This window comes from Vulpes vulpes, chromosome 15 (assembly GCF_048418805.1).
Source record: "Vulpes vulpes isolate BD-2025 chromosome 15, VulVul3, whole genome shotgun sequence".
Classification (NCBI taxonomy): Eukaryota; Metazoa; Chordata; class Mammalia; order Carnivora; family Canidae; genus Vulpes; species Vulpes vulpes.
Genome location: NC_132794.1, coordinates 113,350,130 through 113,367,918, shown reverse-complemented (window position 1 = coordinate 113,367,918; position 17,789 = coordinate 113,350,130). Strand labels below are relative to the sequence as shown.

Genomic DNA, 17,789 nt, shown 5'->3' with positions numbered 1-17,789 from the left:
ATTGCTTGGGGGCACCGCAGTTCAGAAAGGCACCTGTGGTCCCCTTGAGAAAAGAATGCTCTAGTCTCTCAGTTCTCACTGTGACCTGAAAACACCCCATCCGTCTCCTGGAGACCAAGGACCTGGGCCCCCTGGTATGAGTCCCATGGCCTCTGGTGACACACATTTGCACCCCAACACCAGGGAGCCTGACGGAGGCAGGCTGTGGGTCCTCCTGCTGGCCTGACTTCTTCTTCACTTCTCCTGTGTGACTCCGTGATAGAAGTTTATCAAAATCCAATGGCTCTGCCAGAGAGACTCAATCCAACAGGAGCCTGGGGTCTGGGGACTGGCACTCCCAGTCTCAGAGTGGCTCCAATCAAAACAGCTTTAATTGGATCTCCCTGTGGTTTTCAATTAAAGTGTAAATCAGAGAGCTGGTAATTGATGAGAAGGTGGGTCCTGGGTCAGCTTAAACTGCTCCGTCTACAGAGGCCACGATTCATTAACGCTTTGGGTCGGGGTTTTTGTTTTGTTGTTGTTTGCCAGGGACAGAGCTGGCTAGTTCACACTGCAAAACACCAAAGGCTACTCACTCCTCCCGAACGTTCTTCAAACTCAAGTCACACTCCCCTTTATAACAATGGAAAATGAGTCAAGAGAATTGTGTCTTAAAAGGCTAGTGACATAAGGTAACTAGACAATGAGAGAGGTCGCTCCACTTAAGCTCTACTGACTTTATGATAAGTCGCCATCTAATCAGGGGCTGAAAAGTGGGTTCTCCCACTGGCGCAAAGAGCAGCCTTAGGTGGGAGATGTTGTGAAGGTGACTTCCCCTCGAGCTGGAGGCGAGGCCTCCGTAAGCAGCTGTGTTCTGGCAGCGGTCCTGGCCAGCCCGAGTGCCAACTGTCACCAGCCTGGGGTGACTGATTCATTGCCTCTGCCAACAGAAGGTCAGCTGCTGGGAAACCTGTCAGCGGGGGATTAAAAATGAGGAGTGCAAGACGTGGAGTCAGGAGGAGAAATCCCTTCCATTACAAAACTGAAGAGAGATCCATCTGCAAAACGAAGCCACTTCCTCAAAGAGAGGAAGGGGAGCCCCAGCAAACAATGTGCCAGCATTGAGTGTGCGACACGGACAAGGAAGAGAGTAAGGAGCACAGGGAGCCAGGCTGTGCCGAATGTCTCCTCAATTCTCTGAGCAGCAAGTCAAGTAACAGCCAGTGGACAGTGACTGTATTCTCTTGTAAAGTCCTTCAAGTGTTTCAAAAATGGCTAGGAGAAGAAGGGAGGGCTGCAGAAGACTCAGGAAAGCAAACAAATGAGTTGCTTCTAGTCTCAACACTGGGCTCTTTGCAAACATTTCATTGTGTCCCACACAGCTCTCCCCTACTCATCCAGGGGCTTGGGGCTCAGCAATGCTGACAAGGGAGATCAACAAGAAACCCTTTATATACTGTACATACACCGTACATGTAGATCGTGATCCAACACTGCCAGCATCACCATCACCATCAGCAGCATCACCACCTCCACCATCATCATACTCATTCTCGTCATCACCATCATCACCATCCTCATCACCAACATCACCACCACGACCACCACCATCATCATCAGTAGCATCACCATCATCACCATTATCATCACCATCAACATCATCATCACCACCACCATTATCATTATCATCAAACTAAAATGCAAACCATTCAGCATTCTCTCAAGTTCATGTAAAAACTGAACATGTGTAGAAATAAAACAAAAGAATACATACCCTGGCCCTTGTGGTTGACTTCTTTGGCAGCAATGACTTTGTTTATAACAGTCTGAAGGAAGTCATTCTCCCCTGCCACCCTGGGTGAAAAACGGGATGACATGTTCAGCGGCTTGTGTCGAATGGCGTCGTCCAACGCGAGCCTGGAGGGCACGGGACGACCAAGACCACAGGAGACAAAGGGGCACAGAGACCCAGAGGTCACGGTAACAAGGGAACACAAGAGATCATCGTCACCGAATGCGAGAGAGTCATCATGAGTCAACGCACGACAAAGGACAGGATAGATGACAAGAGAGACAGGGAAGAGCATTGATCAGGAAAATGCTGAACCACACAAGAGAAGTAAAGCAAACGAGGTTGACCCAATCCCCAGGAAATAAACATGCACCAAGCCTCCACTCCATTTCTATCAGATAATAAAAAAGGACACTTATCTGAAAACAATGTGTTTGGACAGCATTTAATCACAAGGAATGTTTATGTTTATGCATTTCTTCAATTTTAATAATTCCTGACCATAGCATTAGGTCAAGAGGCAGGTGGTGTGAAGGGAAAAGCAAAATCAAGACCAAAAAGGGATCCCTACAACCCAACTGCTTGGGGAACTTGGTGGTGACCACTCTACTCCATCAGATTATATATTCAGTGTAGCCTCAGATAATTAAGTACGAGAAGAATGGCAAAGTCTTTGGAGAACATACTACTATGTCTGAGAAGTGAGACTGTGACAACACAATTATGAATGTAAATCATCCATATTTGAGGGTCCCATGGATCATGAGTTTTTTTCATAAAAGCTACACTAAGACCAAGAGATAAGTACAAACAGGCAACATGTGCAAAGAGAAATACCACATAGCACAACAAAGCACAATATGCAATAAGCGAGAAAATGTACGTCATGTACATAATGTTTAAAATCATTTCCAGAACCAAGGCCAAGTATTATTCATCACTTGAGCCCACATTACTCAAGAGAGCTGAGGACTACTTTAATTTACTTCACCAAGTTAAAAAAGACAGAAAGAAAAAGATGTACACTGTGTTAGCTTCCCTAAAACTTATCCTGTGATATAATAAATCAGTTTTAATGGAGCAAAAAACGGTTTCATTAGCATGGCATTTCCCAAAGAACTGGTTTCATTGCTTATGTTGCTATTAAAATCATGCTGCTCTTTTGTAACAAACACTCGAAATATTAATCTGTGTATTAGCCTTCTTTTAATGGAGCAAGGAATCACAAATTATAATAAGAGTCAAACGTAATAATATTTTTTAAAACGGGTGTTTTGCGATAAGACGGAAAAAGATGGTGACAATATGCTATCTCAGGCAGCTCCTAGCACAACCCAATGAAATTTAGACTAGTGAATCTAAAACTAATAACTCCCCCAACTTTTCAAAACAATAACCCACAGGTTTGTTTTGTTTTGTTTTTTCTCCTTGACTTTTCCCAGAAGATACTAACAGGCAACAGGTAATTTCAAGTCAGTAGTACATTAGGGCATCAAAGAAACTCTGAGGTCTAATATATAAAACAGCATTCAAAACAGCACTGGGCTACATTATTTCTCACGAGCAAAAGAAGCAACTTAGTATTATCATTTTATAAGGGTATATTTTATTTATTACCTCAATATCTACCCATGTTCAAAGATGATGTTTCCCTTGTTTACTGAGGAAACTTCCAGATTCTGCAGAACTGTGCTTCCTTTGTAACTATCTTCACCAGGTGTGATTCCGAGACAGCACTAACCAACGGGACGTTCTGCATTGGTGGGAATGTTCTAGATCCTCACTGACCTCACTGACCTGAGCTACTGAACACACTTTAAATGCGATCGAAGAACTAAGTATTTAATTTTATTTAATCTTCCCTAATTTAAATAGCCACGTGTAGCTCATGGTTACCACATTGGACAGAGGCTACCATATTGGACAGAAGAGCAACCCTACCAAAATGAAGCCACGCATGACCTGTTAGCCTCCGGTTTTGTGTGGTGAGATACCCGTTTCAAGCTGGTTAATGCAGGGTTTTCTGTTATTCTCACACACAGGGAGGATTAGAAACATTTCCACTGAGTCACGCTGTAGGATGCTATCTGACTAGATCACCTGCCTGCAAAGAAAACCACTCTGATCCCATCCTGACCAAGTGGCTCTCAAGCCTGGGGCTGAGCGAGGAGATCCCCCACGCAAGAATGGGTGATGCAAAGGGAAGCCAAGCTCACAGCTCCTGCCCACCGTGTCCCAGAGACTCCTTCAGCCACCTCCTGAGTAACCCCAGCCTCCAAACCTCCACGACTGACACCTGAAGACAATGTAAAATTCCTAAAATAAAATTCGTTTCAAGCCTGGAACCACTTAAGTAAAAACAGAAATGAGAAGAGGCAGAAGGCAGAGCACTGTGACAGGTCATTCTAACACACCTTATGGTCTCCTCCTCTAAGATTTCACACCCCCAGGAGGAAACTGTCTCTTCTGATTACCTACACCACTCCAACCCCTTTCTGTCTCTCCACGGCTGCCTGAGATGGAGAAGTGCCCGGTGAAGTGGCCAGAGACGTTATGTAGGTTCTCTCTCGCTTTAATCCCCAAGGAAGTAACGCCAATTCTTCCGACCTTTTCCACAGGATCTACTTTCCAATCAGAGGATCGATTTGACAAATCTTCTCCAAATGTTTTCCAAGCTTCCCACACCTCTCCATACACCTGGCTTCAGAACTATACAAACCCGAAGAATGGGGAGCACAGACCCAGTCCACTCTGAGCAACCAGAGGCAGAAAGTCAGCAGCATGATTATTTGCTTCAAACGTTACTTCTCGCTTTACAAAAGAAGGCCTCATTATTTTGTTTGGTTTTCTATTTTAAAAAGAGCAACCTCCCGTGATGAATTTCAAAGTGCTGTATTTTGAATATGTGAATAGCTACTAGAATAAATCAATTATGGAAAGAAATATGCATGCTCAGAGTGGAATGGTACTTCTGCATGGCCTATGTGATAAGGTGATTCCCCTGAATCACATGGAAAATCTTCTACGTCTAAGACCATAAAGCAACTTTAACCTCAGATTCATGCGGCTACAAAAATGCGGTGACTACACAGATTTGTCATTATTATAAAAGAACCAAACTCTGTGCTGAATTCATAAACTTAATTTTGTAGAGAATTATTACACACGTTTTCCATAGTCTATCTGGTTAAGTGCTCTGATTGTTCCATACTTACGGCTGAAAGGGGATGAAATGCTGCTTATCCTCATCGTCTACTTTTCCATTTATTATATCCGTTACATCCATCACTAGGGACAAGAAAAAAACAGACATTGTTTAAGTGCTATAATCAGAGAAAACAAACAAACAGAGGAACACCAGATTGTCTTCTAACAAAACAACAGCATAAACTGCACGGTGGCATTTTTTTTTTAATATCCAAGTTTAAAGCATTTTCATGTTCAAAAGAAAAATGAAATTATCTGAAAATGCTGGCCCAAATTGGAGTGGGGTTCAAATGGCAGAGTTCTACTTCATAAATTCCTTTGCCTAGGGGCACCTGCATGGCTGAGTCAGTTAAGTGTCTGCCTTCAGCTCAGGTCATGATGCCAAGATCCCAGAGTCCTGGGATCAAGCCCCAGATCGGGCTGCCACCTCAGTGGGGAATCTGCTTCTCCCTCTCCATCTGCCCCTCCCCTCTGCTCGCTCTCCCTCTCTCGCTCTCTCTCTCTAAATCTTTTTTGATTTTTTTTTTTAAAGTAAATTATTTTGCTTAGGATGCCACGGACAGTTTAGACCTGCACTCCCCAACAGAACATTGTTTGATGATGTAATGTTCTGGAACCACAAGCACCTGGACCGTGGTGGTGGAACTGAATTTTTCCTTTGATTGCATTCATTTACATAATAGCCACATGTGGCCAGGGCCGACTGCACTGGTTGGCACTGTTCAGCACTGCTCTGGGTCATCTGTAAGTTCCTGCCACATTCCTCCAAGTGACATCACAATAATAAAGTCGCTGCCGCCACCTACCTGCCCCGTGCCGGTATCTGGAGACAGACACTCTCTCAAGGGATACCAGACAGCTAATCCTCACAATCACCTCCTGCACAACTGAGGAAATTCAGTCTCAAGGACACAATCGAATGACCTTGCCCCAAGTCCGTCAGAAAGTCTCTGATGCTCAAGCTTAGACCAACACAGAAACCCCAAGAACAGCCCTGGACACTTACTCGGTCTCTGCTCAATTGCCACCCTTAACCCAAGAGAGGTGAGCAACGTGCCTGATTCTCTCTTCCTCGATGACTATGGTCATATACTAAAAATGTGGGCAATTTCCATTTCTACCACCTGCCCCCACAAAAGGGGGAGGGCTCTGTAGGACCAGGAGAAGCAATGCCACCTCTTGGTTGGTTGCAGAGATCCCATGCAGCCTCCTGAGTGTGTCCTGAGGGAGTATGCCCCCAACACACACTCTGCAGAACCAGCGCTCCCCACAGAGCAAAGAGCCCATGCGTGTGTTTAGACATGCAGGTCAAAGAATCACAAATGAACCTGAACATGAGGTTGTGGGTGCTCTGAAATGCATGGCCTAGACTGCAGTCTCCACCTACTAGAGGATGCTTCCAGCTTTAAGTATCCTTAGGGGCACCTGATGAGCACAAGACGTGCCTATTAAGGCGCACCCATGCCCAAGACCACACGTCCACCACCAGTTCAGAACCATGTGGCTCTGGGCCACGGCAAGGTGAGTCTGAGCCTCAGACAACACCTGTCACCCACACGCCACAATAGACAGCCTGCCTGTGTGTCTGCACAGCTGTCTCCTCTGTCGTGGGGCTCACCCCGCCAGTGGAGTGTCTCTCCCTGGTCGTACAACCCCAGTACTTGGCCCCGGGAACCCATCAGGAGCCCAGCAGAGTCTCGCAGGAAGGCAGCAAGGGAGCAGGTAATGCAAGTCGCATCCAAGCACCAGTCGGGAGAAGGCAGCCTTAATCCTCTAAGGTCCTGGAAGCAACAGCCCTCCCGGGGCCACCACCACCCTGATCCTGGGAGGTGAAGGCTGCAACAACGCGGACAGCTTTTGCAGGGAAACTCCCTCTAGGGCTGCTCGGCGGCACAGCAGCCCGTGCCAAGGAAGTTCTTGCTCCCGTTGGGGCTCTGGCACGAGCCCGGCTACACAAAATTATGAATGACGTATGTGTTAATTACGCTGTTTTTTTTCATAGTTTTTATATCCCCGCTGTTACACTCTATTAAAAAAGAAACGTGACATAATATTTTCCATAGGAAGCTGAGAAATGTAAGCTTAAAAGTCCATGAACACATTGTTCATATGAGCTCTGTCGACACAAACATGCAGAAGTTATTCTGGATAAAACCTCAAAATTAAGTTCAGATGTGGGAACTGCAATTGCACCAGAAGGGGCAGAAGCTGATTACCAAAAGAGGGGGATCAACCTTCTGAGGTGGAGAGGTAGGTATCCTTTCTGACCAGAAGGAGAAGAGCAGGTCAGAGGACGTCCTGAGAAGATTAGAGGCGCACACTAAGCAGCACAGTCCCATGGGCCTGCTCGGTGCCACGTGGAACACGAGGAGGAAGGCAGTCTGAGGGTGGCGTCCCGCCAGGCGCCGCGTGGCCCACAGTGGCTCACAGGTGATGTTGGTGAAAGAAGCAATTCTAATTTAATTGGCAGGCTGTGGGAGCTAGGCAAGAATATATTTTTTAATACTTCCCCAACCGTTCTCATCTACAGTTAGGCGCGAGAATCACTATGATAAAACATTTACCTTTTGCATCAAAAACATAGAACCACCTTCACCTCCCCCAGCAGACAAGGGGGGACGCCCTCACCTTCCCCAGCAGACCAGGGGGGACGCCCTCACCTTCCCTGGCAGAACAAGGTTGGATGCCCTCACCTCCTCAGCATACTGAGGGGGGATGCCCTTACCTTCCCCAGCAGACCAGGGAGGAATGGGGGAATGCCTTCATCTTTCCCAGCAGACTGAGGGGGGACGCCCTCACCTTCCCCCAGCAGACCAGGGGGGATGCCTTCACCTCCCCCAGCAGACTGAGGGGGGATGCCCTCACCTTCCCCCGGCAGACCAGGCGGGACACCCCCACCTCCCCCAGCAGACTGAGGGGGGACGCCCTCACCTTCCCCCGGCAGACCAGGCGGGACACCCTCACCTCCCCCAGCAGACTGAGGGGGGACGCCCTCACCTTCCCCTGGCAGACCAGGGGGGATGCTCACCTCCCCCAGCAGACTGAGGGGGGACGCCCTCACCTTCCCCCGGCAAATGTGACTAATCTCTCCCTTTTCTTGAGCTGTCACCAAAATAGCAGAACACAAATATGGAGGACAAATGCCACCTATTTCAAGATAACCGTGTCCTCCTCATGGTCCATTCTCCTTCTACCTCTTCATCACTTTGACTCTTTAGGGCAAATTTACTCCAAAATCAATGAATCACCAAGTCCAGAAACACTGAAAACTTCCAATGACTGGCTTTCCTCCAGGCTGAGAATGTGGGTCAGGGTCTCCCTCAGGAGATGTGATCTGCTTTAAAACCAAATGTATGATTTACATCGGAAACCTGCAGGCTGAAGCATCCTGAGCTGCACATCCACAGGAACCACACAGAAAAGAACTAAGAGTTTTTTTTTTTTTTCCTAACAGAAGAGCTTATAAATCAAAGCAGCCCACTGTCCAATATTCAGCAGCAGCTCGAATTCAGAGTGAATGTGATGATCTTGAAACTCCCAGGAAAAGGAGAGAAATGGATTACCGGCCACTCCAAAAGGCCGCCTCAAGCCCGAGGTCAGCTTCCTGGTGTTGTTGTCTCTCAGCTCCATGCGACCCACTCGAACGATCTGACAAACAAAACTGATTTTGTCCCTTTTCAGGTCTTTGCTTCCGAGGTCCTGGAAATATTAATTTCCATAAATTATTTGGGAGAACCATTACTCAACGCAGGTTCAATTGAAATAGATAGTAAAAAGATGGATTGAGACTCTTTTCTCTGACCAGTTTTTAGCATTTTAATAAGTCATTCACATAACAAAAAGGAACCCAGTAACAATAGTCAATTAACATTAAGCAAACTTCAGATAGGAGTTTAAGAGAGTGCCAGGTAAATCTCCTTCAGGGAGATGCAGAGGGAAGTGAGAGACCCAGAACAGTTCTGGGAAGGCGTTTTATTATTACTGAATTCACATGGATTACAGGCATCCCAAGGATCCATGCTCTAGTAGGGAGAAAAGACAGACGGAGGTCATTAAAAATAATCATTAGCATGGTGAATGATTCAAATGAACATCTTTGGGTGTACTTACAGTAAAGACCGCCCGCAAATTATGCAATCGGTCTATATCTTTAGGCAATCCTGAACTTGACCAGCGAACCAGGTAGTTTTCACTTGAAAACAAAAGAAATAAAAGCAGATTCATTTTCCAAATACAGCGGGGGTACCAAACAGACACCCACACTGATTTATGATGACCACCACGAAGGTCCAGGACGCAGGAACTATACGAGCTCAGAAATGTCAGCCAAGCCACACAGAGCTGCTCTTCCATTAAAACGTAAGTCATCTCCACACAAGGTAACAGTAGAGAACGGTCAGTACAAAACCCTTGAGAGGTTGTAATTTTGGATGTCCAGGGTTACAACTGCAGTGGAACCATTTGCAAATGTCATTTCAAGGTTTATTATTTCAAAAGCATTGTTTTATTTAGATTGACTGTAATCTAAAATTCACCATTCATTCCTGTATAGTATAAAAGAAACACTGCACATCTATTTCAGAGCCTAGAACAAGCAAACATGTCAAATACACAAAATGAATCCTAAGAAGTTAAGTCCATATCAGAAGTGAGGATGAAATTCATCCATTTGTTCTGTTTTCTGTCACATATTAACTTTTAAATTTTTGGATAATATAGGGGCACCTGGGTGGCTCAATCGGTTAAGTGTCTCTTTTTTTTTTTTTTTTTTTTTGAAGTGTCTGACTCTTGATTTCAGCTCAGGTCAAGACCTCAAGCTCATGAGATTGAGCCCCACTCCAGACTATGCACTGAGCGTGGAATCTGCTTAAGATTCTCTCTGGGGCACCTGGATGTCTCAGTAGTTGAGCATCTGCCTTTGGCTCAGGTCGTCATTCCAGGGTCCCGGGATCAAGTCCCACAACGGGCTCCCCACAGGGAGCTTGCTTCTCCCTCTGACTATGTCCCTGTCTTTCTCCGTGTGTCTCTCATGAATAAATGAATAAAATCTTAAAAAAAAAAAAAAAAAAGATTCTCTCTCTGCCCTTCCCCACCCTCGCAAGCACATGCCTCTCTCAATCTTGGTTAAAAAATTTTTTTGAATAATAAACCGAAGATATTTCAGTTTTAAACAAGCACACACATACATACACACACTTCACACAAAATCTAACCATAATTTTTCCATCTGGATAAATAGAAAGTTCTACTGAGAGACAAAAGCAAGAACTAAGAAAGAAGCCACATTAGAAATGACAGAAATGGCAGAGACAAGATTTATAATATTTTATTCAACAAATAAAGTGAGAGCCTTTATGTAGCAGGCACTGGCCCAGATGCCACTTTCCAGCCAGTCATGTTGCAGAAATAACAACAGGCCAAACCTCCAAATATGACATTGACAAAAAACAGAAGTTTGAAAAAGCAAGATTAAGACAAGAGTGATAATATTTGGGGGGGTGGGAGTCTGGAAACATAAAACTCTATGAAGACATCATAGGAAACAATCACTTCAATCTTTAGTTGCCAGGTCCTTGAAATGTTACCAGACAAAAAACCCTACATTCAAATACCTGTGTGCATGTGGAAAAGCAGACCCTGGCCCAGAGCCCAAGCCCTGCCATCACACCGTCCCAAAACAGTACCGGGGTCAGCTGCTAGGGGAAGCCTGGCCAGCTGATCACCTCTCTGCTCTCTGTGAGAGCAAGATCTGCGGTGACTCCAGTACCATTTTCCTGACATTAACCAGAGGAAAGGCAGCAACAGGGAAACGTCACTGACCTGATAAATTTGGACTCCACAGGGTCATAGAGAGACATGAGCACTTCAGCATCTTCTCCGATTTTACAAACCACATTTTTGAGGTTGACAAACAAGGCCAGAGAAGGGGTGGCAGCAAACTTAGCTTGTCTGTTAATATCTATGTTCTGCTTTTGGGACTGTAAGTAGAAATAAAACAGAAAGTTGACATGAGCAATACTCACCACTAACCCTCACTTTCTTTATTCTCGACAGAATATGAAACCCTGCAACCAGTTGGCATAACACAGCAAAGCCACGAGTCACTTACTTCCCTGTCCCAGTTGGGAGTTCTCAGCCCATGCACGCACCCAGCTGAAAGTAACTACACCCAGGGCAAAGGTCGCAATCCCTAAGAGTTTGTACTGAGTACTGACTTCAGATACTCAAGTGTCTAATCAATCAATCACAATAGTGTTTACATGCATAGTTGCTTAATTTTTGTTTCTCCATTAGGCTAAATCCTCCGAGGATCTTTCTGTCTTATTCATGGTTATGTCCTCAGTATGTGGCACACAGCAGGTGCTCAATAAAGACCTGCTGAATGAATGGCTGACTCAATCAATCGATTTCTGAGTATCTGTTCTACAGAAGATCCCATTAAAGACCAGGGAAGATAAAAAAGATCAATAAGACATTTGTTCCCTGCCCTCATCAAGCTTAGAATATGTTGCTCCCTGGGCTCCTATCAAAGAGGAAATGCAGAATCAAGTACTGTTTCCCAGGAGATGAGAAAACAAAGTCAATGTCATTAAGATCTTGCCTCCTAGGACAAAGCAGAGTGCCATACAACCCTCCCCCATCAAGGAATGAAATCCATTCTGGCCCTCAGCAGCATGTTTTGATGCCTGGCTCCTTTCCATTCATCACTGTATGAAATATATGGTTTAGTTGTGCCTTTTGGGGGGTTTTCTAGTGCAAATTCTGGGCTTCACTGGTGTTTTATTAATGTTGAAAACCGTTTCTGAGCAAAGATACTCCAAAAGTCAATGGCACGTTACAGAAAAAACAGAACTTACTTTTTCTTCTTGCAATCTTTCCTCCACTTGTTTAGAAGCTATTTCATGAGCTCTAAAGAGACTAATCGTGCTAGTTAGTTCTGGATCCAAAATATTCCCATCTTCATCTCTCACCACCAAGTCCAGATCGAGAATTCTAGAATAACAAGAATTCAGAACTTCATAGGCTTTGAATTCCTTGATTCCTTGACACAATTTTGGCCCCATCAACTGAGCACAGTTGAAAACGTCATAGAAAGTCAGGATCACCAGAAATATTATGCACCACTCACTTTAACTTAAAAACATATTCCAATGGAATTAAAAAAAAAAAAAAATCACTCGGGCTCCTGGCAGGCTCAGTCAGTAGAGCATGTGACTCTCGATCTCAGGGTTGTGTGAGCCCCACATTGGGTGTAGAAATTACTTAAAAATAGAATCTTAAAAAAAAAAAATTACTCAATTTTTACTTCTTTTGCAGTAATGACTTTGACTTCAAGTTAGAACTTTCACAGATGTACACAACCCAAAGAAGCGTATGTTATTATTATGTGAACAGCATGAACAGTTTAAAGCACACACATGCTATACATATTTGGGGGAGGGGTGTGTATGTGTGTGTGTGTGTGTGTGTGTATATATAGCATATATAGATCGAATATACACACACATATATGTATATATATACACACACATACATATATATATATATTTACATATGCAGTGACATACAAATACATGTGCCCAAACAGTTAAAATTGGTGGTTGTGACATCATCACTGAGCTGGGGAGAAGAGGAAGGGGGTTAGAGCTGGAGCATGGGCATACCCACCCTTCAGTTCCGGTAAATTCTATCACACAGCTTTTCTTCTACCTGCAGTCAGTTCTAATCCTAAAATTAGTCCATCAGAAGATCCTCAACAAAGACATTCTATTGTGTTTCGACACCAAACATGTGGATGTTATCCACAATAACATTAAGCAACTTTCTGGCCAGATGGCTAGATGTAGTAGCCAACTTAAAACACGAGCAGCATCTGTCTAATAAATCTGTCCATCTAAATCTGGAAATGTTTTTTTAGCAACAGTCTCTGTTTCCCCAAATCCAACAAAATCGTTAAGTGATTTTTAGCACAATTTTTATTTAAAGAATAAACAAAGACCATTATGTAAAGAAAGAAACCAGGAGCTGTGCTATCTGATGTGTTATGGTTTTCTTTTTAATAAGATATGAGGATCTTAACCACCGATGGCTTATACTTTGCCTTTGGGATTTTCTTCCTGCAATTAACAAGTCTATAGAAGCAGGAAACTTTCAGGTTTTTTTTTTAACCATTCGGCAAGGTAAAGAGTCTGCTGAAAGAAAGATAAATTTCAATTAAATAATGCCTTTAGCGGTTACAATTTGAAGAAAGTTGACTTGGTAATAAAGACTCCAACCAGACAAACTCGTCCCTGACTTCTCTTCCCTGAAGGTCACACACCTTAACACTGGATAGGAGTCTGATACCGTGTCACACAGGATTCATTCTGAGAGATACGCTGGGCCACTGCACCATTTGCAAAGCAGTCACAAAGACCTTGTTTTTTCCCTGTGAATATCTATTGAACAAATCCACTGATGGTGAGGCAGAGCCAACTGGGCCTGTCAGCAACATGAGGGTAAACAGGCTTTTAAACAAATAGTCAGAGGCTTTTCGCTCTGCATGAAAACAGCTCAGTAGTTGCAATGATTGTGGGGTGCCGCAAGAGCAAAAGAAAGACATTTTTTTAAAGCCTTTTAGGCTCTCATCAGTTGTCTCTGTAACATATTTCTCTAATGAGGTAAAGCCCCTCTCCCAAATTTTACTGCTCATAGAAGCCCTGAACCTGTCCCTGGGGAGGAGTCCGTGCTGGTATGGGCGGGGTCAATGCTAATGAGGTAGGGAGAGAATCCTTGTGTGGGCGGGACCCTGCTGCGTGGGTGGGGCCAATGCTAATGAGGTAGGGAGGAATCCTTTGTGTGGGCAGGGCCCTGCTGTGTGGGTGGGGCCCTGCCGGTGTGGGCGGGACCAATGCTAATGAGGCAGGGAGGAAGCCTCCCTTACGTGGGCAGGGTCCTGCTGTGTGGGTGGGGCCCTGCCGGGTGTGGGCGGGGCCAATGCTAATAAGGCAGGGAGGAAGCCTCCCTTGTGTGGGCAGGGCCCTGTGTGGGTGGAGCCCTGCTGGTATGGGCGGGGTCAATACCAGCGTGGGTGGAGTCAATGCTAATGAGGCAGGGAGAATCCTTTGTGTGGGTGGGGCCCTGGTGGCATGGGCGGGGTCAGTGCCAGTGTGGGTGGAGTCTATGCTAATGAGGCCAGGAGGGAATCCTTTCTTCTACAGGGCGGATCCGTGCTGGTGGAAGCAGGGATACAAAGCACCTGGCTTTAGAAGGGGCCAGAAGTGCCACACAGAATCATGCTCTCTGAGGAACAGAGGCCCAGGCTATATACCAGCCTGCTGCATACATCCTGCCATGTGCTCCTCACCTCACTCCTGCCTGGACAGATGGCAGACTCTTTTCACAAAAGAAGAAACCTAAGCTCAGAGAAACATCTAGAATAACCAGAAGAACCCAGAGCCTGGATTCTGAGCCAGAACCCTCTCATGACAGAGTCCATGCTCCTTCCAGAATGCCACATGGAAACTGGTACAGGGATCTTCTTCATGCCAACCATTCTGTTTTTCTCAGCAAGCAGAGCTCACATGGCTCTGAATCCACAGTGCGTTTCCACTATGAAGGTAGATCTTAGTACAGCAAGAGGGCAAAAAAAAATGTCTTATTAAGGACTGTATTTTCCATCAAAGTAGTAAATTATGTCTTGAAACACTTCCTTTCTTACCTAGGTTATTCCATGACATAATGACTTTGGTTGCTTCCCACAGCCAAATTAAGCAGGTGGTTTGAACATAAGTTCAAAATACAATAGTCCAATAGAAAACAGAATCAAAAGCTCTAAAAATCTGGTATTTTAATAAGCAGGTGCTCATAACATGGGTTTCCCTGCAACATATCTAATAACCTACGCCCAGAAGTCTCTAATAAATTTCGAGGTGGGGGGAGGGGGACACCTGTAGCCTTTTTAATTCAAATACTATATCAAACTAATGTTGTTTCTAGAGACTTTCCATATTAGAAAGGATGAAGTACTAAAAAGTAAAATGTTGTAACTCTGATTTTACAGAAAGGTTCTCTAGTTTACCCAGGGCATCCTTCAGCTGAATGGCTAGGAGCAAACCTCTCCCATTCTCTGCATACCATCCTAACATGTAAAATGAGAGGTTTGGACTAACCCAGAAGTTTCCCCAATCTGCTGCCCAGCATGGTCCAACCCTATTTTTAAAAACTGAGATTTCCTGCCAGCATTCCACATATTAGAAATCAGAATCATAAGGAGTGGGTCCCACAGTTCTATTATTTTGAAAGCTCTCCAAGTGATTTTGATATAGACCAGCATCTGGGAATCATGTGACCAGGATAATTTTTAAGGCTTCTTGCAGCTCTGACGTTACATGAATAACCAAATCGTTATCCCGTGGGAAAGGGCGTGGCTTCACTCCAGTTACAGACTTGGCATAATCAGAATGAAGCAGTTCACCCCTGCTGGGTGTCAGGAAGGCTTCTGAACACTGGAACTCATGGTGCTGTGGGGAAGGGAGTGCACCACTGCCGAGGGCAGTCAAGCAGAGCTCAGTGGAGGCTCACTGTAGATGGGAACTTTTGCAAAAAGACATCCTTACACAAGGCACATTATGTGCTATTTGAGATTCAGATTTAGCCGGCTGGATTTTGGTGTGCCACACCTGGCACCCCTGCCCGGGTGGCTAAGTTTCAAGGTGACCTCTGATGTCCCTTCCAATTCTTAGAACTTACGATTCCACAGAGAAACCTGGTGCTTGTTATTGCACAAAGTACCCCCACGACTGGACTCGAAGACAAGTACTGTGAGCATTTTCTAATGGGGGAGGGGGGAAGGGGAGTCACGGCACTGTCACCACCGGAAGAGTGAAAATGACAGACTGCCCCAGCTCCTTGGAGACAAGAACAAGTTTCGACAATGACTCTGAAAACTGATTTTTAGAATCCAAAAGAAAATAACCTATCCTTTTAAAAATGAAAACTATGCCCTTATTTTGATGTTAGACATTTTTTTATGATAAAATATGATTTTAGCCTCCTCGAGGCTTACAGTAATGTTATTATATTGGATAACTTAAGCATGAAATCATCTTTCACATAAACAAACCTGTTTCCATAATCAATTTTGGCAGTGACCTTCTTCTTCAGCTCTTTGAGCTCATCCTGCGGCAGAGTTCCAGATAGAATCTGCGATCGCCATTCGATAAGGTCGTAGATCATGTGCCGCACACTTCGAAACATCTCCCTGTTGTCTTGCTACACAGAGGGGAGAAATGCCAAGTATAAAGCTTTTGGTATAAAAAAAGCACTGTAGACTGTTTTTCAAATACACATGTAGTATATACTTTATATGATGGGATTCAATCAATATCAGAAGATGTTTTTAGCATGGAACGGGAGCACATGATATGGAGTCTGATTCCTATCAGGCACTAAAAGATCAAAAATATAAGAAGTAATGCACAATCTTCAATACTCCATCTGACATTCCAGAGTATGTGCCACTGAATCAAGAAGTTAACCAGAGCAGGGTCTGGATGTGGAGCTGCAAACACAGCCCATGAGCTTCTAGTAGGTAGCCCGTGGATAGGCAACTCTGAAACTCCCGCAGAATCAGCGTGAGCCTACAGATCTTGCCATGGAGTCTTCACTACTGAAGACTGTGCCCTGTGCCATCCTTGGCATACCAGGCAACTGGGTGTATTGTCAGCTGAGCTGTAGGGAACAGCATCACACTGGGCCCCCACACACTGTGCTTTTTTCAGTGCACACACAGCAGTTCTGCTAGGAGTAAAATCTCAATCTACAAGCTCTCCGTGCATTTACCTCAAAAGGAAAACATGAAAAAATTCACATTTTTATCACTCTCTCTATATTTTAAGGGAGCTGATGGTATAAAAAAAAAAAACAAAAAAAAAACAAAAAGCAAGAGTTTTGCAACAGCTGAGAGTACAATTCATCAAGGGAATTAGGGATTACCCCTTAACTCCTAAAAGAAGCCAGTGGTTCCCTCTATGAAAAGAAATCTAGCGGACACTTAATTTGAAAAATTCTAAACATGGCCCCTACAAATATTAAAATGTGGCCATTGCTGCTTTTTAAAATAACTTCTGCTTGGGGTGCCTGTGTGGCTCAGTTGGTTAAGCATCTGCCTTTGGCTCAGGTCATGATCTCAGGGTCCTGGGATTGAGCCCCAAGTTGGGCTCCCAAGTCAACAGGGAATCTGTTTCTCCCCCTCCTCCCTGCTGTGCTCTCTCTCTTGCTATCTGTCTCTCTCTCTCAAATAAATAAAATCTTTAAAAAATAACTTCTGCTGTACATATATGTGAACCTTTCATCCCACTATTTCTAGCATGTGACCTTTTTTCTAGCAATTTCTAAGATCCCTACCACCAACCTGTCATAGAACACCCAACAGACTCTTCTGTACCCCACAAGCTCCTCTTTATAGCATCATCCTCATGTTAATTTCTTAAGTAACAAGCAAATAGCCAAACGTAATGGTTTATTTCACAACTAGGTTTGTTTCCTCTTACTAATTCATTTTTCTAAAGCCTATCAAATATCTAAGCTCCGTGATATTTTGCTAACTTGTCTACAATCAAGGAGCATAGCAAAAAAACAATTCACAGAAAGATACCGTAAGGGATTTCTTCTTCTAGCTTTGTGCAAATCCAACAATGCAAATCCACAAGAGGCAAACCTACATTTCTAAAAAGGAAACCAAGGTGACCGCCGGCCAGGCATGCCTATCCCAAGCGGAAAGGCTAGCACCATGCCCACTAACGGATCAGTCAGCATCAGTCCTGTTTGT

General features: G+C 44.5%; 1 protein-coding gene across 2 annotated transcripts in view; it reads right to left on the bottom strand.

Annotated features, from left to right (window-relative positions):
* DOCK1 (dedicator of cytokinesis 1) overlaps window positions 1-17,789 on the bottom strand; it is a 495,561-nt gene that overhangs the window by 405,909 nt on the left and 71,863 nt on the right. Inside the window, exons 6-12 of one of the 2 annotated variants that reach the window (XM_072740395.1) lie at window positions 16,083-16,231; window positions 11,836-11,971; window positions 10,799-10,956; window positions 9,089-9,170; window positions 8,542-8,677; window positions 4,987-5,059; window positions 1,754-1,896 (exon numbers count right to left, since the gene is read on the bottom strand). In XM_072740395.1, the coding sequence (XP_072596496.1) occupies window positions 1,754-1,896; window positions 4,987-5,059; window positions 8,542-8,677; window positions 9,089-9,170; window positions 10,799-10,956; window positions 11,836-11,971; window positions 16,083-16,231 (877 nt within the window). The remainder of the gene's footprint in view (window positions 1-1,753; window positions 1,897-4,986; window positions 5,060-8,541; window positions 8,678-9,088; window positions 9,171-10,798; window positions 10,957-11,835; window positions 11,972-16,082; window positions 16,232-17,789) is intronic. The other variant, XM_072740396.1, reaches the window with a different exon arrangement.